The 22,058-nt window shown below is 42.6% G+C and overlaps 1 protein-coding gene across 1 annotated transcript in view; it reads left to right on the top strand.

Annotated features, from left to right (window-relative positions):
• DCC (DCC netrin 1 receptor) overlaps positions 1–22,058 on the top strand; it is a 764,852-nt gene that overhangs the window by 135,962 nt on the left and 606,832 nt on the right. Inside the window, exon 3 of the mRNA XM_070934567.1 lies at positions 1,084–1,368. Within this exon, the coding sequence (XP_070790668.1) occupies positions 1,084–1,368 (285 nt within the window). The remainder of the gene's footprint in view (positions 1–1,083; positions 1,369–22,058) is intronic.

The following is a 22,058-nucleotide window of genomic DNA, read 5'->3' as shown; positions in this document are numbered from 1 at the left end:
CAACTAGGCCACGCCCACCATGGCCATGTCCACCCAGCAACTGGTCAGAGAACCCCTTGCTAAAATTTTTGAAGCTCACCCCTGTGTTGGAGGTATCGTTGCAGGATGTAAGCTATTCTGAGTAAAGCTGTCTTTTGCAATTGACTGATGGTAAATTTGTCGATGCCAGTGATGTTCAAGTGGTGCTCCGGGTTTTTTGGGATGATTATTTTATTTATTAAATTTGCTTGCTGCCCATCTTGCTGCAAGACAACTCTGGGCAGTTTACAGCCTCAAAAAAAAAAAAAAAAAAAAAAAAAAAAAAAAAAAAACCACACACACACATGTATGAAATCACAATAAGATCATAATGAAAGTAGAAATTGTAACTAAAAGTAAAAGATGGAGAGGAAAGAAGCAGAATATATCTGTGAGGAGGTGGGAGCTCCTATTAATCGATCCATCATCTCTAGTTCGATAGTCCCTCAATGTTGAGAAAATATATCGCACAAAATAAACGATCTGGTTTTAATCTAGGACTTTAATTGTTTTTAGTTGAATTATATCTTGAGGAATGGCATTATCACAAAATCTCATTGGTTGAAAGGCTGAATATTACTGTACTAATATGTGAAAATCATTTCCGGTTGGAAGTTTCAGGTATGAAGAATCAGGACCATACCCATTTAACTGTTAAATTGATTTATTGCTCATGAATGTACACAAGAATTTAATCAACTCTTGGTCAGGACTAAATTGGCCCTAGATAGGAGTTAATGGAATTCAAGAGGGACTGGACTTCGATTGTTTGTGACAACATAATGATTCCAGACTAATTTCTCTCTTTACTCTCTCCCACTGGTTATGTCTTGTCTTCTTCTACCAGAAGGCAATTAACTAAATTTGCCAAAACAACAAATAAAAATTAAAAAATATATATTGTTTTATAATATTGATTGATCATGTTGTAAGCTCTCCAAAACTATGCCATGGTGAAACGGGTGGCATATAAACGTAATAAATAAAGATGTGCATTTGCGTATATATGTGTATCTTTTAGATCTATATTCTTCCTTAATTTCAATTATCTTTTCCTTTCTGCAGGTCCACTGAGGTTTCTGTCCCAGACAGACTCCGTTACAGCATTTGCAGGTGACACCGTTTTATTAAAGTGCGAAGTTGTTGGTGAACCTATGCCTACAGTCCACTGGCAGAGAAACCAAGAAGATCTACTTATGAATCCTGGTGACACTCGAGTAGCCATTTTGCCTTCTGGATCTTTACAAATCAGTCGGATTCAAGCAGGGGACAGTGGGATCTATAGATGCCTTGCCAAAAATCCCGCTAGTTCAAGAACTGGAAATGAAGCAGAAGTCCGAGTTTTATCAGGTAAGGTTATGCGTTACTCTGAATTCTTTCCCTGTTTTATGGAAAAATTCAGGACAATTCTGCTCTGTCCCCTGAAGACAGCTCTTCAGGCACTTGAAGAAAGGGTTCATGGCAGTCTTCTCTTCCCAAGGCTAAGCATACCTAGTAACTCCATCCATTCCTCATAAAATGTTCTTTCCTTATCATCTTGGTTGCTCATTTGTCGATAATAACAGGATAACAGAGTTGGAATGGACTTTGAAGGTCTTGCAGTCTAACCCCCGGCTCAAGCAGGAGGCCCTATGCCAGGGGTGTCGAACTCAAGGCCCCTGGGCTGGACCCGGCCTGCAGGATGCTTAGATTTGGCCCATGGGGGCCAAGCTGGAAACAGTGAAGGACCGGCCTACGGTGCCTCTGCCAGTGAAAATGAAGCATGTGCGGCCCTTCCAAGCTCTGTTTTTGCTGGCAGAGGGTTGCAGGAGGCCATTTTGCTAGCAGAGCGCTCGGGCCCCCACAGGCGCCCTTGACAGAAGTGACATCAAGCTGGCCATGCCCCCCTGGCCATGCCCCCCCAAGTTCAAACAGAACCCTGATGCGGCCATCAATCAAATCAAGTTTGACACTTCTTCCCTATACTATTCTAGACAAGTGGCCATTACACCTCTTCTTAAAAGCCTCCAGTGATGGAGCACCCACAATTTCTGAAGGCAAACCATTCCACTGATTGATTGTTCTCACTATTTAGAAGTTTCTCCTTAGTTCCAGATTGCTTCTCTCCTTGATTAGTTTTCATAAATTGTTTCTTGTCCTGCCTTCCGGTGCTTTGGAGAATAGGTTGACCTCCTCCCCTTCTTCTTTGTGGCAGCCCCTCTAATATTGGAATATTGCTATCATGTCACCTCTAGTCCTTCTTCTCACTAGACTAGACCCACCTCCAGACATGCAAGCATTTATCAATGCCTAAAATGCAGAGCCTGGAACTGGATCACTCTTCTTGATCTTCTAGAGCAGCAATGGCGAACCTTTTCGGCACCAAGTGCTGAAAGGGAGCACTTCACGCATGCGAGCTTGTCAGGGCTGCAACCAGGAAGAGGAGCTGCCCAGGGGGCATGTGCACGCCGGATAAGGTACTTCCGGTTTCCGGCACACACATGCATGCTGGCTAGCAAGTCTTCTAGTTACTACCACGCATGCACATGTGCCGATCAGCTGACCGGCACGCATGCTCACACCGGAAAACAGAAGACCAGCTCTTCCGGTTATCAGCACTTCTGCACGCACAAAGGCCAGCTGATCGTAGTGTGAGCATGCATGCCAAAAACCCGGAAAAGGAACGGGTGATGCCGCACGTGCCTGGTGACATGGCTTCATGTGCCACTTCGGGCACACGTGCTATAGATTTGCCATAATGGTTCTAGAGCAATTTTTCATTACCTTGGCAACTTTAAGAAGTGTGCCAGACTCCACACATCTTAATGTTGCCAAGTTTGAAAAACGCTGCTCAGTGTAAATGGTTTTCTAAACTATTGTTATGAAATGTTATGAACTCGACGGCTGAGTGAATTAACATCTGTTTTTAAATAGATGCACACAGAGCCTCAGTTTCCTTTGTGGCTAAATTTCTAAGTGAAGTACCAAATTAATGTCCTTCACATTTAAAAAGCAGCATTTTTTTTTTTTGTATTTTATATTGAAATTATTGTCAGCAGATAAGTTTATTTTGTGATAAAAATCAGGGAGTTTGGTAGCACCCTTTCTGATTAACACATCTTATTTAAAGGTACAAGTTTTTGTCAACTATTGTGGTCTCCTCAAGTCAACCATGCACCAATGGACACATGATTTTTTTTTCTAGAAAAAAGAATCACAAACTGGCTTTATTTTTATTTTATTTTTAACTAAAAAAAGTGAATTTTTCAGTGCCAATCTTTTCACTTGTCACATGATGTTATGCATTGATCCTGGATCACTGGTGGGTTTCAAATTTTTTTACTACCGGTTCTGTGGGTGTGGCTTGGTGGGCATGGCAGGGGAAGGATACTGTAAAATCTCCATTCCCATCCCACTCAAGGGGAAGGTTACTCATTGGTGGGAATGGGAAAATCTCCATTCCTTCCCCAATCCAGGGGAAGGTTACTGTAAAATCCCCATTTCCTCCCAATCAGCTGGGACTCAGGAGGCAGAGAATAGATGGGGGCGGGGCCAGAATTTTTACTTCCGGTTCTCTGAACTATTCAAAATTTCTGCTACCGGTTCTCCAGAACTGGTCAGAACCTGCTTGAAACCCACCTCTGTCCTGGATGAATATATATGGAATTAATTGCAGTTATATTTCAGGCTGGGTCCATTGGTGAATGGGGTAATGCAAAAATATTAAGTATTTTCCAGTAAAGTAATATAAGAAATTGCATTAACATATGCAAAATTGACTCAAGGCAGAAATAGATTGATTCATTTATCTCCAGCATGTGATGCTTTGAGCTGCTTCACATTCCTGTTAAAAACCAACGCAGAAAGAACATCACAATCTATTTGGTGCAGATAAGTGTGGAACGTATTATTTTTCCATGTACAAGATAATGTGCAATTACAAAGTGTTTAGATATACATTATGCAGCATGTTATTGCTGGATGTCCCGTGTGCAGTGGCTTAATTCTGTGTTGAAAAATGTTCTCCTTAAGACAGCTACTTTTTTAAAAAACCTGCCCGTTGCTTCATTTTATTTAGTAACAGTTAGTTGTGGTTTTACTTCTGTTTTAACTATCAGTGAGTTTCATTGTTTGCTTGCTTGTTGCATTTTATAAATCACTTTCTTTTGGGAGTGCAACTTCAGCAGTAAAAATGCCCTATATAAACAGACTTTTGAAATTACTGTAGATAACAATCCATATATAGTACATGTTGAACAAAAAACAAAAAACATGTATTACTTTTTTTTTCTTAGGGTACCAAGCTTATACTTATATGGAATTATACAACTTTCGAATAGTTTGTATTTGTGTGTGTGTGTGTCTTTGTTTGTTTGTTTGTTTGTTTGTTTGTTTGTTTGTTTGTTTGTTTGTTTGAATTGCTTGAAATGCTTCAAGTTGAAACAAAAAATAAATGATTGGTGGAGTGAGTGGTGGTCGTGAGGAAAGGTTGGTTAGAAGAAACTTAGGAATGTAGGACACCCCTTTACCAGAAGAGGTTATTTATCAGTTAGTTCATTATTGAGTTTTCCGACTGGATCAGAGGTGGGTTTCAGCAGGTTCTGACCAGTTTTGGAGAACCGGTAGTGGAAATTTTGAGTAGTTCAAAGAACCAGTAGTAAAAATTCTGACTGGCCCCGCCCCCATCTATTCTCTGCCTCCCAAGTCCTAGCTGATTGGGAGGAAATGGGGATTTTGCAGTAACCTTCCTCTGGATTGGGGAGGGAATGGAGATTTTATAGTATCCTTCCCCTGCCACTCCCACCAAGCAACGCCCACCAATTCATGCCACGCCTACCAAGCCACACCCACAGAACCAGTAGTAAAAAATTTTGAAACCCACCACTGGACTGGATGTCTCCAGATTGTGGTTGATCCTTCGATCTGGACTGAGCTTGGGACCATCTGTGTGAAGAGTCTGAGTGTAGTTCCCGAACTCTCTCTCTCTCTCTCTTTCTCTCTCTTAGTATACCACAGCCATGGAAGTTTTTGGTTCAGATTGTGAGTTACCTGGATGAATGTCTATGGAGATTCTTAGTCATCCACGACATGGTTGTCTCAATGATGAATTGATGAAACTTCTTGGATGAGAAGTGAATCATCTTCTTCTTCAAAAAACATAGTCCAGTTTTCTTTTGAAAAAGCACTTTTGTATACTGACCTAGGCTTCCTGAGACAGTAAAAAGCACACAATTAGTCCCCAAAACCCTCTTTTTATTTCAACGGCTGTGAATTCTGTTCATTCCCAGCCCGTGATGAGTCACAAATAGTTTGTAAAGAGTCCGACAGAAGTCTGCCACAGTCCTTTGGGATAAGGCTGATAAGCACCCACCTTTATCTCCCTTAACACACTGCCAAAGACCTAATCCTATCTGGATCCGTTCCAGTCGGGTTTCAGGCCTGGATACAGCACGGAAACGGCATTGGTCGCGTTGGTTGATGATCTCTGGAGGGCTCGGGACAGGGGCTGCTCCTCTGTCCTGGTCCTGTTAGACCTCTCAGAGGCTTTTGATACCATCGACCATGGTATCATGCTGCACCGGTTGGAAGAGTTGGGGGTGGGAGGCACCGTACTAAGGTGGTTCTCCTCCTTTCTCTCCGACCGGTCGCAGTCTGTGTTGACAGGGGGGCAGAGATCGACCCCGAGGCCCCTCATATGTGGGGTGCCGCAGGGATCGGTCCTCTCGCCCCTTTTGTTCAACATTTATGTAAAGCCGCTGGGCGAGATCATCCGTGGTTTTGGGGTGAAGTACCATCAGTACACGGATGACACCCAGCTGTACATCTCCACCCCGGACCACCCCAATGATGCCCTTGAAGTGATGTCCCAGTGCCTGGAGGCCGTACGGATCTGGATGGGGAGGAACAGGCTCAGGCTCAACCCATCCAAGACCGAGTGGCTGTGGTTTCCGATGTCCCGATATAGTCAGCTAGCGCCATCGCTGACTATTGGGGGCGAATCATTGGCCCCCACGGATAGGGCCCGCAACCTGGGTGTCCTCCTGGATTCACGGCTGTCGTTAGAAGAGCATGTGACGGCCGTGTCCGGGAGGATTTTTCATCAGGTTCGCCTGATCCGCCAGTTGCGTCCCTATCTAGATCGGGACTCCCTACACACAGTCACTCATGCCCTCGTTACTTCTCGTCTGGACTACTGCAACGCTCTCTACATGGGGCTCCCCCTGAGGTGCACTTGGAGGCTCCAACTGGCGCAGAGTGCGGCCGCGCGGGTGGTGATGGTAGCGACATGGAGTTCCCATGTGACACCTCTCCTGCGTGAGCTGCACTGGCTCCAGGTGGTCTTCCGAGTGCGCTTCAAGGTTCTGGTTATCACCTTTAAAGCGCTCCATGGCTTAGGACCTGGTTATTTACGGGACCGCCTGCTACCACCAATAGCCTCCCACCGGCCAGTACGCTCCCATAGAGAGGGGCTCCTCCGGGTGCCGTCGGCCAAACAATGTCGGCTGTCGGCCCCTAGGGGGAGAGCCTTCTCTGTGGGGGCACCTACGATTTGGAACGAGCTCCCCCCGGAGATACGTAGGATCCCGGATCTGCGCACCTTCCACCGCGTGCTTAAGACTTTTCTATTTTATCAAGCTGGCCTGGCCTAAATCTTCCCCCTTTTTAAATGTGGAAATTTTAAATTTTTAAATTTCAAATTCATCTTATTTATAGGGGTATGGGTAAGGCATTTTAAATTGGGGAGCCATTTTAGATTTAATTCTGTTTTAAACGTATTTTAATTGTTTATATTGTATGTTTTTTAATTTTGGCTGTTCACCGCCCCGAGTCCTTTGGGAGAGGGGGCGGTATAAAAATCAAATAAATAAATAAATAAATAAATAAATAAATAAATAAATAAATAAATAAATAATTGGCAATTAGCTTTGCAAGGCCACAGGAAGCACAGAGTCAAAATGGAGCTTCAGAATTTAAACCGACCAGCACAAACAAAGTTGCTTCCTGCAAAGGCTCACATGCCTTTGTTCCTCCTTTATGACTTATGGGAGGGACCAATCATCTCCAAGCCTTACTCCCGAGTCGCCCCTTTTGTCTTAACTGTTCTTGCCTTCTGGCAGCTCTGCGCATACGCACACTGGGAACAGACTCTCCCGTTCCTCTGCCTTGCTGACGTCAGACTCTGGAGGCTCCAGAGTCAGCACATAACTCCCAGATGGCCCTATCTCTGCCTCTGATGCAGAGCCCTCGTCCGAGCCTTCCCCAGACTCCAGGACTGGCCCAAGTTCCTCCCCAGCCTCCTCACTGTCCGACTCTGCTGCCAGCTCCTCAGGCTGCTGGTGGACCACAACACTTTGAGAGATTATCTGCATTTTACTCACCCTTTATAACTCCATGCTAGCCACCTTTGTAACAATCTGCTGAATTGTTTTAGAGCAAGAAAATAACAATACAGCCCTCAGCCTCCATGAGGTGACAAGTTTGTTATGAAGATGAACGGCCTATAAGCTGAAAACATCATTGCATACTAAACATTGTGTAAAACCTATTAGTTGCAGCTGCAATACTGGAAATTGAATTGAGCACTTGTGTATTTTCTAGAGATCCAAGAAAAAGGGAACCAAACAAAAAAAACCAAGAAAAAAAATTCAGAGCTGACTTCCAGACTGATCGGACCTGAGTTATGAGTCTGAGAGGACCTATCTATTAGCAACACAAAATATTGTGATGCACAGTCATCTCCTTATTTACAAGTTGAAGGGCACTAAGGAAACATTTAGCTTTTGTGGGGCTTTCCAAGGATCAGGTTTTTTTTTAAAAAAATTAAGAACTAAGACAAAGGAGAATTGTGATTTATATGTAGTCCTCAATGAATATGTTACACATTGCATGATTCAGTGAGCAAGGAACTTTGGATATAAATGCAATGCTTGAACAATGGGAGAATATGTGGACGAAAGCTTTAATATTGACATTACATTACATCTTAAAAGAAAAAATTTATAAGATGATTTATTGCTGGTATTTAACACCAGACAAGCTGTCAAGAATGTATAAAGGTATTTCAAATGAACGTTGGAAATGCGAAAGTAAAGAAGGGACTTTTTGTCATTTATGGTGGACATGTGATAAAGCAAAGAAATATTGGAGTACGATTCAGATCTTCATACAGAAGGTTCTGAAAGAGGAATATAAAGATAAAACCAGAAACTTTTTCCTTTGGGTTTAATAGAAAAAGACTTGGGGGAAAAATTGGAACTTTGATGTTATATAGGTTGATGGCAGCAAGAATATTCTATGCACAAAAATGGAAGGACACTTTGTGGATTCCCACAATGGATGAATGGCTGCAAAAGTTGATGATGTTAGCAGAGATGGCTAAATTGACTGCTTTGATTACAGGAAAAAAACCACAATTAATTTTCTTTCTTCTTGGAAATTGCTTCGGGACATTGGGCTTGAGGTGGAAAAGAAAAGAAAAACTTTGATTTTGGATTTTTACCAATTATATAGATTTGTTGTTAGAGAAATGGCTAGTGTATACTATGACATAAAAGTAAAAAAGTTGAGGCTTGATGTTGTTATCTTATTCCATTGCACCAAAGGGAGCCGGAAGTCAATGCCTTTTCTTTCCTTTTCCCCTCTTTTTTACATTTCTCTTCCCTTTCCCCTCAGAAACAGATGACAATAAGCTTCGTACATATTGTAGGAAGTTAGCACCCACTCCTCTCCTAGAAAAATGATATATTTTGGGAAATATTAAAAGGGCAAAATATTTCCCCTAAAAAGGAGGCAGAAACTCAGTTCCCTCCCCCACCGCCTTTGTCAATGGGCTATTAAGGTCTTGGCCAGTCTATTCTATATAACAAGGATCTACCTATTTCAGGCAGAGCCAAAGTAGAAATTGCCCAAAGCCCTTTGATTACATCATCACAGGGGTGGGTTCTAATTTTTTTTACTACTGGTTCTGTGGGCGTGGCTTATTTTGTGGGCGTGGCTTGTGGGGGATAATGGGACTGGGTGGGCATGGCCAACCTTTTTTTTTTTTTTTTTACTTTTAAAAGCATTTTTTCCTACAACCTTAAGAGGTTGCAGAAAAAAGTGCTTTGAAAAGCCTCTGCCGATCAGGCAACTCAGCTGAGACCATCAGAGGCTTTTCAAAGCATTTCTTTTTACCACCTCTTCGGCTGAAGAGGTTGTAGAAAAAATGCTTTGAAAAGCGTCTGACGATCCCAGCTGATCAATAGGATCATCAGAGCCTTTTTTTTTTACTTTTAAAAGCATTTTTTCGGCTGAACAAAAAATGTTTTTAAAAGTAAAAAAAAAGCCTCTGATGAGGTGGGCGGGGTAAGCGAGCGGCGAGCGGCGAGCGGCGAACGGGCTGGGGACCAGTTCGGGGGCGTGGCCAGCCAATGTTATTACCGGTTCTCGGAACTACTACAAATTTTTACTATCGGTTCTTGTGAACCGGTGCGAACCGGGAGCAACCCACCACTGCATCATCACCCAGCAAGATTCAACCAAACTTAACACAAGAGACAGCCTTAAAAGCTAACTATGACCTCTAACAGCAACCAATCAGAAGACTCTTCCTGTGCCGCAGGAAGTTCAAAGCCAGAGAGGGTATAAAACCCAGGGACTCTCAGCATCTCTTCTCCTTTTTGCCCAGGACCTCAGAACCATGTGGTCCTGTCCACCATTAAACCTTCTTTCCAAGCAACTTCCATGAATCCAGTGTCTTTTTCCCCACTTGGGACTGAACCCAGATGGACATTTCTTCCAACAATATAAACAAGTAGATGGAAACCTTATGATTGTTCATGTGAAAGGCTTAATTGTTCACTTTTCCATAACCTTGCATTCAGTAACTATTTAAATTTAGCTTGTAATCCAGAAAGACAAAATGTCCTTTCCTTCCTTCCTTCCTTCCTTCCTTCCTTCCTTCCTTCCTTCCTTCCTTCCTTCCTTCCTTCCTTCCTTCCTTCCTTGTATTAGAATGCTAATACAATTCCAAAGCAATCAATGGTAGAAAAACGAAGAAAATCTTGTTAACCTATTTATTGTTTAACATTCAAAAGCCAATTAGCTTTTTAGATGATTCAGTTCTATGCATAAATTGAACGTGTCTCTGTGTGAAGTTAGAATAAGATGACTGTAATGCAGCATTAAAAGAAATTGGTAGTCTGTCATTAAAACAAAACAAGACACAACAGACTTTGCTTTAAAAAGCCTGATGGTTGTTAAGCAACAGCTACATTTAAAAAATAAAAAATAAAAAAAGCAGAAATTAAAACGTCACACCTCCTTAAGCACCACTTAAACTAACCCAACCCCAGTCAGTTCAGGAAGACTGCATTCTCATTCAGGAGAATTGCTTTAGTGTGTTCAAACACAAAAGAATAATCAATTAGATGAAATCAATTCCATGGGTTTTGCTTTCAGCATAGGAGCTTTGCAGGCTGAACATCCTTTTGCATCCGTATGATGCAGCCCATCTGTCCCCACTTCTCCCTCGAACGCATATGCAATTCATACAGTGTTCATCATTTTATCGTAGAGTAAAACTAATAATGATGGAATGAATAATGAATCCAAACCACCAAGAATATTTCAGAAAGACCAGTTTTGGTCACTATGATACAAAAACAGACATTGAGATTCTAAAACAGAGCGCAGAAAAGAGCAACAAAGATGATTAAGGGGGTGAAGGCTAAAACAAATGATTTCAAAAACTGGGTATGTCTAGTCTCATGATGGCGAACCTATGGTATGCCATATTGGTGGGCACGCGAGCTCAGCTTCGGTGTGCATGCGCGCGCCGGCCAGCTGATTTTCAGGCCTTTTGGGCCTACTGGAAGTCAGGAAAAAGGCGGTTTCTGGCTTTCGGAGGGCCTCCGGGGGAGTGAGGAAGGCCATTTTTGCCTTCCCCAGCCTCCTAGAAAGGCTCTGGAGCCTGGGGAGAGCGAAAAACGGGCCTACCTTGCCATCACATGCCAAAAGTTGGGGGAGTGCAGGGGGTTGCACACACATGTGCGGGGGTTGGGGTGCATAGAATTATGGCTGTGGGCACGCGCGTGAGTGACCCCCCCTCACTCCCCCCACTTTTGGCACCTGATGGCAAAAAGGTTAACCATCAGTTGTCTAGTCTAATGAAGAGAAGGACTAGGGGTCACATGATAGCAATCTTCCAATATTTTAGGGGCTGTCACAGAGAAGAGTTGACTTATTCACCAAAACACTTGAGGCAGGATAAGAAGGTAACAGTAACAGAGTTGGAAGGGACCTTGGAGGTCATCTAGTCCAACCCCCTGCTCATGCAGGAGACCTGTACTAGGGATTCGAACCGCTGAATTGCCGACCTTTCTGATCGACAAGCTCAGTGTCTTAGGAATGGATGGAAGGTCCATTCCTAGGATGGAAGGATAGAAAGATAGAAGGATGGAAGAGAAATCCAATTTAGAAGAAAGAAGAAATTTCCTGACAGTGAGAACAATTATTCAGTGGATTAATTGTGGGTGCTCCATTGCTGGAAGTTTTCAAGAAGAGACTGGACAGTCATTTGTCTGGAATGACTACTACTACAAACTACTAGCGAGTCACATTGTATCTTTGAAACAACGTTATCTGCCTTGGATTTAATACGGACTGGACTTGACAATTCTTGAACTGTGTGTATCTTGTTTGGGTTTATCTGTCGGAGGAACAACCCCTCCCTCTATGAGTAAAGTTCTTGGCAAGCAGCTACTGGGTTGCTGCCAATCCTCTTATCGAAAGAATTTGTTGTCTGCCAGTTTTATTTAACCCCTGGCTATCTGTTTGTGTGCGTGTGTGAGACGGGGACAAAACAAGAGCAGTCTTCAGTCCCAACCCAACCATCCCTAGTCCACACATCAGCGGTAGTTTTCGGATTATGTTACTACCAGTTCACCACACGCACGCATGTGTGCTTCGTGCACATTGTGCCTGCTTTGCATGCGCACCTGCCTTCCGTGCATGCTCCCTGCCTCCGTGCATGCGCTTTGCTTGCATGTGTGCCTTCCGTGCATGCGCCTGGCCCCTAAATGTGCCTAAATAGGATAGCTTAGAGCTGGGGCGGGTGGGCAAGCCCACCCGTGATTTCCACTATCAGTTTGGGTGAACCAGTCCGAACTAGCTGAATGCCATCTCTGCCACACATGTGGTGGTGAGCGCTCAAGTGCACGAGGTGGAAAGAACTGGTATAAAGTATCTTGCTTGAGCAGAGGGTTGGACTAGAACAGGTGTCAGCAATCTGCAGCTCCGGAGCCGCATGCGGCTCTTTGGGCCCTCTGCTGTGGCTCCTTGTCAGGTGATCCCACCACTGGCTGGCTCCGCCCCTCGCCGTCCCCTCCCAGTCACTCCTCGCCTGGCCTGAGAAGGTAAAGGTGACAGCGGGGGATGGAGAAGCAGCCGGGGCAGAGACAGAGAGATACAGAGAGAGGGGGGGAGAGAGGGACAGAGAGATACAGAGAGGGAGGGAGGGAGAGAGAGATTTCAAAAGGGTTTTGTGGTTCTCAGTGTTTTTTAACAACTGGTTCTCTGTCCTAATGATCAGCTGGGTAGGCGTGGCCAGGGGGGGTCATGTGACTGGTGGAAGTGAGTGGTGTTGAGTTGGCCACGCCCACTCAGGTTTTGTGGCTCCCGGGGTTTTCTTTTCTGTGGGAAACGGGTCCAAATGGCCCTTTGAGTGTTTAAGGTTGCAGACCCCTGGACTAGAAGACTTCCAAGGTCCTTCCAACTCTGCTATTCTGTTATTCTTTTAATTCATATTTTGATGGTTAGTTCATTTTTCCTATAAGTGAGAAAGTTCCAGAGATGCAGTGGTTAAACCAGATTTTTTTTTTTAAAGGAATTCAACTTATATTTTTAAAGAGATTAATGAGGGAGGGAGGTAATAACTGCCCAATTTTCCCCCTCTTTCTGAATACTGGAGATAATTTAAACAAGCTTAATATTCCAGCATTCCAACTTTAGTTCTATTACAATGAATTCATGTTTGCAGTTTTTCGTTTCACAGGAGGTCAGTGACTGACTTCACTTACAGCTTTCTATGAAGACTATAATTTTAGACTGTCCTTTGGCCGTGCTTGATCAAAATTTGGGCTTGAAAAAAGGTTGTTGATAGCCTCTTGCTCTCACTCCATGGGAACCCAGTAGGCAAGTTAATCATCAGAAAATATGTCTCATTAGAATTAACCCAAGAGAAGTAAGAGAAATCTCTCTGCATGTGAAAAGAATAATAAGAGACATTTATGATTCTGAAGAACTTAGAATCACTTGCACTCTTAAGTATTTTAGGGTTACTTGATGCAGGATTAATTTGTCCATCAATATTTAATATTAAAGTCTAAGAGAAATAATAAAAAACTCCCACACAAATAGAATAGAATAGAATAGAATAGAATAGAATAGAATAGAATAGAATAGAATAGAATAGAATAGAATAGAATAGAATAACAGAGTTGGAAGGGACCTTGGAGGTCTTCTAGTCCAACCCCCTGCTTAGGCAGGAAACTCTACACCAGTTCAAATAAATGGTCATCTAATCTCTTCTTAAAAACTTCCAGTGTTGGAGGATTTACAACTTCTGGAGGCAAGTTGTTCCACTGATAAATTGTCCTAACTGTCAGGAAATTTCTTCTTAGTTCTAAGTTGCTTCTCTGCTTGATTAGTTTCCACCCATTGCTTCTTGTCCTACCTTCAGGTGCTTTGGAGAATAGCTTCACTCCCTCTTGTTTCTGGCAGCCTCTGCGATATTGGAACACTGCTATCATGTCACCCCTAGTCCTTCTTTTCATAAGACTAGACATATCCAGTCCAAGAAAGTAGTACTATTTAACATGTATAAGTCATATTCAAGTTACAACGATCTGTTTAATGACTGTTCAAAGTGACTTGAGTGGTCAAAATGAAAAAAAGTGACTTATGAGTGGTCCTTGTCCTTACAACTGTTACAACATTTCTTGGACACGTCAGGCTGGGCAACTGACATGAATTTACAATGGTTGCAGCATCCCACGGTGTCATGATTGCCGTTTGGGACCTTCCCATCCGGCTTCTGACAAGGAAAGTCGATTCACTTAATGACTGCATGATTCATTTGACAACTGCTTTACTTAGCGATGGAAATTCAAGTCACAATCCTGGTCATAAGTTAAGAACCACCCGGAGCAAATCTTGGAATCCAGATGATGTCCGCATATCTTCAGTATTTCAAGATGAGGTTAAGTGGAGATGAATTGGGGTGGCGGTGTCAAACTCAAGGCCCGCAGGCCAAATCCGGTCCATCGGATGCTTAGATCTGGCCCACAGGGCCACCCTGGAAACAGCGAAGGACTGTTTCCAACAGTGATGGCCCTCCTAAGCTCCGTTTTTACTGGTAGAGGGCTGCTGGAGGATCCCACAGCCCTGCCTGGGCCACCACAGATGTCCCAAACACGAGTGATGTTGAGCTGGCCACGCCCCCTGGCCAACCCTCCCCCCAAGGTCAAACACAACCCTTCTTAGAGAAAATTTATTTCTCTATAGCTGTGCCTATTAATGGCTTTTGGAATGGACAGATACATAAGCCAATCAGAGGGCAGCTAATATGTTCGAATCTCCAGGGTCCTACCCTAACTGTCATAGTTAGCAGTATAAAAGGAGATTCTTGTCAGAAACTCTTTGCTCTTTGATCTTCACTCGTCTTAGCTATTTGGTCTTAGGTCTTAGGTCTTAACTCTTTTAGGATCTTCCGTTAGACAACTGTGAGCAGTTTGGAAGTCTGTTAGAAGAGCAGTTCTGGTGGTTTATAATAATATTTCTCTGAGGAAGAATAGTCATAGATAACATAGCTTAGAGAGAAATATATATATATAGAGAGAGAGATAGATAGATAGATAGATAGATAGATAGATAGATAGATAGATAGATAGATAGATAGATGTAGATGTAGATGTAGATGTAGATGTAGATGTAGATGTAGATGTAGATGTAGATGTAGATGTAGATATAGATATATAGCTGACAGGATAATTAATCATAGTAACTAAGTGCTGTTTATTAATTGTATAGATATTGTTATGTTTTTATTATGTAAATAAAAACATTTACTTTTAAATGATTTAAAGGCTCATTTGTTAAAGTAAAAATTCATAGAGACAAAGGTTCACAGTTCATTGATTTTATTAACCTCCACAACAACCCTGATGCAGCCCTCAATGAAATTGAGTTTGACACCCCGGAATTAGACAAAGAACAGTGGGTTTGCTCTCCAAGCTTGTTTCAATTTAGTTTCTGAACGTTTCGTTACCAGACTAGGTAATATCATCATCGTCATCAGGATTTTCTTGTCCTATTCCTCTTTAGCTTATAAATGCCTTGTGTGCCAGTGTGGTCAGTTGGTCGTGTGATTGGTTGTTTGCTTGGAGCTATATTTAAATTCTGAGCAGCTGATTGGTTCTCCTGTTGTCCGAACAGTCTGCTTTCTTACATATTCATATGCTGGATCTAGATCAATATTGCTTGTTAATTGCTCCTTTGGTAGAATATCAGGCTTCGATAAATTCAGGTGTTGGCATGGCCAATGATTTTTGTTCCTTCCCAATCGAACTGGTGTTGTTTATTATCAATGTGGTTTGAGATCAGGGATTTTTGCAAAGAACAGTGGTGTAACAGATTTTTCAGATACAAGTAGTCCTAGACCAGGGGTGTCTGCTGGTGGCTCAGCAGACTGATAGCATTGTGATTAACACCAGCTGTCTGCAATTACTGTAAGTTCAAATCTCACCAGGCTCAAGGTTGACTCAGCCTTCCATCCTTTCTAAAGTAGGTAAATTGAGGACCCAGTTTGTGGGGGCAATAAGATGACTTTGTATAAATATACAAAAGTATGAAGGCTATTGCTTAATGCATTGTAAGCCGCCCTGAGTCTCCGGAGAAGTGAGGCATATAAATCAAATTTAAAAAAAAAATTAAAAACTCAAGGCCCATGAACCAGCCCAAGGAGTGCTTAGATATGGCCTATGGGGATGCCCTGGAAACAGCGAAGGACTGGCCTACAGTGCCTCTGCCAGTGAAAATGGAGCTTGAGAGGGCCGTGTGTGCCCCTCCCCCCGAGCTCCATTTTCACTGGCAGAGCACTGCAGGAGGCCATCACGGCCCAAAACGACACGAGTGATGTTGAGCTGGCCACACCCACCCCAGCCACACCCACCCTGCCCCCCCCGAGGTCAGACACAACCCTGATGCAACCCTCAATGAAATCGAGTTCTAGACTTATGGCCGTTTATTTAACAACCGTTCACAGCCCTGAAAAAAAGTAACACTTACGATTGTCACAGTGTCCCTATTGTCAAATTGATCACAACTCAGCATCTTGAGACCTGCCAAGTATTTATGAGGGTTGCAGCATCCGAGGGGGTGGGTGGGTGTCAAATGATCTATATTTGCGACCTTTCTTGGAGGCTTCCCACAAGCCACGTCGGTGAGGAAGTCAGATTTGCTTAATGACCACAGGAGTCACTTAACAAATGTGGCCAAAAGGTTATAAAATCAGGCATGATTCACTCAATGACTGCATCGTGTAGCAATGGAAGACCCGATTCGAATTTTGCTTGTGAGTTGAGGACAACCTGTATATTGTCTGTTGCTCTCCATCACTTTCATCATAAGGAACATTTGTAACATGAATTATACTCCTTTCTAGGGACAGATGGACTTGAATTAGAGAGAAAAAGAGAGGCCACTGCTCCTGTATGTTATATTAGCCTATATTGATTATCCATCTTTATCTCAGAGTTTCTTAATGTGACAAAAGGCATCTTGCACAGATGGCAGAAGCAAACAAAATCCCTTGGTCTCTAACTGGATAAACTCAGTATGTAAAAACTGGCTTCAAGACAGCAGGGGGTAAAAAATATTGCAATCATGTAGGTTTCCATCAGTGGTGGGTTGGTACTGGTTCGCCCCGGATCAGGCGAACTGGTAGCAGCAGGAGCAGGAGGCTCTGCCCACCCACCCGGACGCTTCTGCACATGCGCAGAAACGTCACGTGTGCATGCGCCTACGAGCGAACCGGTAGCGATGAGTTTTGAAACCCACTACTGGTTTCCATCTATTTGTTTATATTTACATATAATGTGTATTAGTACACATTATTACACTGGTACTTCTGCCAGTTCCATAACAGAATCACAGAATAACAGAGTTGGAAGGGACCTTGGAGGTCTTCTAGTCCAACCCCCTGCTCAGGCAGGAGACCCTATAACAGTGATGGCTAACCTTTTTGCCATTACCTGCCAAAAGCAGGGGGAGCACGGGAGGGTCACATGTGCGCGTGCCGACACCCATAATTCTATGCGCCCTGCCCCCCCGCACATGCACGTGTGATACCCCCCCACGGCCTCCCCGCTTTTGGCACGTGATGGCACAGTGGGCCCGGTAGGCCCATTTTTCACCCTCCCCAGGCTCCAGAGGCTTTATAGGAGCCTGGGGAGGGCAAGAATGGCCTTCCCCGCCCCCCTGGAGGCCCGGTGGGACCAGAAGGCCTGAAAATCAGCTGGTCAGTGCACACATGTGAGCCAGAGCTGAGCTCACGTACCCACCGATATGGCTCCGCGTGCCACCTGTGGCATGCGTGCCATAGGTTCGCCATCACAGCCCTATACCATTTCAAACAAACGGTTGTCGAATCTCTTCTTTAAAAATCCTAGTGTTGGAGCATCCACAATTTCTGGAGGCAAGTCTTTCCACTGATTAATTGTTCTCACTGTCAGGAAATTTCTCCTTAACAAATTAACAGAGTTGGAAGGGACCTTGTAGGTCAGTGGTGCATTGCTCCCGGTTCGCACCGGTTCGCAAGAACCGGTGGTAAAAATTTGTAGTAGTTTGGAGAACCGGTAATAACATTGGCTGGGCATGCCCCCAAACCGGTTCCCAGCCCAGTCGCCGCTCACTTACCCCGCCCACCTCATCAGAGGCTTTTTTTTTTTTTTACTTTTAAAAGCATTTTTTCCACAACCTCTTCGGCCGAAAAAATGCTTTTAAAAGTAAAAAAAAAAACCCTCTGATGATCGTGCGGCTCAGCTGGGATCATCAGAGGCTTCCAAAAGCATTTTTTTCTGCAACCTCTTCAGCCAAAGAGGTTGTAGGAAAAAAAAAAGCCTTTAAAAGCCTCTGGCGATCCCAGCTGAGTTGTCTGATTGTCAGAGGCTTCTAAAAGCATTTTTTTCTGCAACCTCTTAAGGTTGTAGAAAAAATGCTTTAATTTTTTTTTAAATGTTGGCCATGCCCACCTAGTCACATTACCCCACCACCACCAAACCACACCCACAAAAAAAGCCATGCCCACAGAACCGGTAGTAAAAAAAAAAATTAGAACACCATTTCTGATAAATGGCAGTCCAATCTCTTCTTGAAAGCCTTCAGTGATGAAGCTGTTCCATTGGTTGATTGTTCTCACTGTCAGATACTTTCTCCTTAGTTCTAGGTTGGTTCATAAAAACATATGCGTTGTAAGGAGATAGATTAGATACTTACATTATTTTGGGAAAGTAAAAGAACTGTGCTGGATCAACTTTTGTTGATTGTTCCCATAGTGTACAATTAGATGTCAGTGGGAAGCCAGCACACTATCCTTCTGCTAATGTTTCCTAGCAACTGGCATTCATCGTGACACAGAATTGATAAGTACTTCTTTCTAACTGGTTATGATTATAGATTTTTATGAAAGTATTTAAGGGAAGTTCCTAACCTTATGGGGATACTTTTTCCCCCTTTGCTCTAAATTAACAAGATGTTTCCCCCAAGGAATGAATGCCTTTCAGATTTCCCTAATTTTAGTTTAACTGGCTTTATTTTTATTTTATTTTATTTTACTTTAACTGCCAGTGTCAGATTTACTAGGCTGCCTGAATTACCCCTGAAATTGGTTTGAATGGAAGTCTGACTATAAATAACAAGCCAGAAGGTGAATAGAAATGAGCACGAACATGGACATGCATTCTTTATCAATGCGTCACTGTGGCATGGAATTATTCAAACAAAGTTATAAGAATAATAGAATAATGAGAGACAAAATGAATAGCTGTCACAAAAAGTGCTGATTCCCCTGTTCCCCTGTTGAGTGTGTTGGCTTGTGGCCCAGGGTGGTTTTTAGTCTGCTCCTTATTAAATAAATTTGCACTTCTGTGATCAATCTGGGATTAGTAGGATAGCTTTTTCTTTGCTTAAGAAACAAGGGAGTGCAGACCGGAGTCACAGCACAGTGTTGGTGATGGGTTTAGGGTGCGGTTAGGGCCGTGAATACACAGGTGCTGGGTGTAGCGGGTTCGCGTGGGTTGCGGGGAAAGGGGCTGATGCTGCCGGCTGCTGTGACAGTTCGCGATGACGTCATCACGAGGCGCCGTCGAGAGGTGGAGGCGGATGTTGGCTTCTCAGCGCGCTATTTAAACAACGCTCAGCGCTAGCACAGGAACTCTGACTTGATCGCTGTTGAGCGTACCGGCAGCGAGCAGTAGCTGTCGGCTGCAAATAAACCACCTTTGCAACACCAGCCATGTGTGCTTCTCTGTGGTTTCGCTCCGGCAACCTGGCGGTGCCGAGAGACCCTATATCAGGGCTGTCAAACTCACAGCCCGCGGGCCAGATGCGTCACGTGCTGGCCACACCCGCACCTAGTTTAGCGAATGGCAAAAAAGTCAGCATGTCATGTGACGCTGCTGTGACGACGCAAGTTTGACACCCCTGCCCTTATACCACTTCAGACAAGTGGCTTTCCAGTCTCTTCTTAAAAGCCTCCAGTGATGGAGCATCCACAACTTCTGAAGGCAAAGCTGTTCCACTGGTTAATTGTCCTCACTGTTAAGAAGTTTCTCCTTAATTCCAGGTTGCTTCTCTCCTTGATTAGTTTCCACCCATTGTTTCTTGTCTTGCCTTTGGAAAATACATTGATATTCCTACAAGAGGTTTTACTTCATACTTTTCCTCCCTAAATTCTGCCTCTTTTATCCCCAGGTATTATTTTCTGATTTTAGCTAATCTAAGAATTTGTGGCTGAGATGTTTTGCATGCAGTTTACCAACTAGGATTAAGAATGATAAATTAGTTGGATTGTTTTTTGTACCTCCCTTGCTATCTCTTAATCTTTGGGATTATGGGCCTGTTCAGTTTACATGTGTGAATTAAGGTGCGTGGGTGTCACTATTCCCCATTCACAAACTTTCTTTTTATTAGTTCAGATAGTACTGGCAGTCCTCAACCTAGGAACACAATTGGGACCAGAAAATTTGTCATTAATTTTCCTCATCCAGGAGCCCTGATAGCGCAGCAGACTAAAGCACTGTTATTAACATCAGCTGCCTGCAATTACTGCAAGTTCAAATCTCCCCAGGCTCAAGGTTGACTCAGCCTTCCATCCTTTCTAAGGTAGGTAAAATGAGGACCCAGATTGTGGGGGCAATAAGCTGACTTTGTATAAATATACAAAAGTATGAAGGCTATTGCTTAACTCACTGTAAGCCGCCCTGAGTCTTCGGAGAAGGGTGGCATATAAATAAAATAAAATAAAATAAAATAAAATAAAATAAAATAAAATAATAAAATAAAATAAAATAAAATAAAATAAAATAAAATAAAATAAAATAAAATAAAATAAAAAAATAAAATAATAAAATAAAATAAAATAAAAAAATAAAATAAAATAAAATAAAATAAAATAAAATAAAATAAAATAAAATAAATAAAATAAATAAAATAAATAAAATAAAATAAAATAATAAAATAAAATAAAATAATAAAATAAAAATAAAATAAAATAAAATAAAATAAAATAAAATAAAATAAAATAAAATAATAAAATAAAATAAAATAAAATAAAATAAAATAAAATAAAATAATAAAATAATAAAATAAAATAAAATAAGCAATGCATCACATGACTGCACCTGTCCCAAAGGTGCTTTTTCAAGAGGCGTTCTCAGTGGCTGCACCCACCCTCTGGAATGAGTTACCCATCAGACTCTGGATGGCCCCTGACCTCCACACTTTCTGCACCGACCTGAAGACATGGCTGTTTTAGCAATTTCCCTGATCTGATACGAGATTTTATTCTGTTTGGGGTTTTATATTGGCTATTTTTAGGATCTTTATTGTTATATGTTTTTAATTCTGTGTGCCACCCCGAGTCCTACGGGAGAAGGGTTAGGGTTAGGGTTAGGGTTAGGGTTAGGGTTAGGGTTAGGGTTAGGGTTAGGGTTATATATATTTAAATGTAATAAATATAAATTTATTATAAATAAATATAAATTTATTAAATTTATTATTTATTATAACGGCATATAAATTTAATAAAAAACAAAAAAACAAAAAACTGAACTTTCTGTTTTTTTTCTTTGAAGACATTTTGCTTCTCATCCAAGAAGCTTCTTCAGCTCTGACTAGACAGTGAGGAATTGGAAGGATTTATATTCCTTGCAGACAGCTGCTCATTTGAATTCCTTTAGCGAGTTGTTAAGGCCACGTGGAGGTTTATCTCAGTCCTCAGGGTCAACCTGAGGGGTGCAAATGGGTGTGGAGCTTTTGGGGAACTGCTGAAAGGACTGTGTTGTAGACTGGAGGCAGATAATGTTGTATCCCTCCCCCTCTGTTGAGAGAGAGCTGTTCAGTTTTCACATAGATGACCCCTCTTTGACCCCTCTTTCAAAGAAAAACCAGAAACTCCACTTGCCTCTTGAAAAAGCACCTTTCAGAAAACCATGGCCTGAGAATCTCCATAGACACGACTGCATCTGATTTTACCGCCTTTTTTTTTTAACCAAGTTTGTTAAGTGAACAACTGCGGTTGTTAAGTAAGAAATCACATGACCATGTCTTGCAATCTTCTGCCAGCTTCCTACTTGATGTAATTGGATGGAAGCCAGCTGGAAAGGTCACGGATGGCAATCACATGACACCAGGACACTGCAACCATCATAAATGTGAACCGGTTGCCAACCCCGTGGGTTACATCATGTGACTGCATGGACGCTCTGACAGTTGTACGTGTGAGAACCGGGCATAAGGCGTTC

The sequence above is a fragment of the Pituophis catenifer genome, unplaced genomic scaffold (genome assembly GCF_029215685.1).
Source record: "Pituophis catenifer annectens isolate HBS135680 unplaced genomic scaffold, rPitCat1.0.hap2 SCAF_2, whole genome shotgun sequence".
Classification (NCBI taxonomy): domain Eukaryota; kingdom Metazoa; phylum Chordata; class Lepidosauria; order Squamata; family Colubridae; genus Pituophis; species Pituophis catenifer.
The sequence above is the reverse complement of the archived record's forward strand: the minus strand, read 5'-3'. Positions and strand labels throughout refer to the sequence as shown.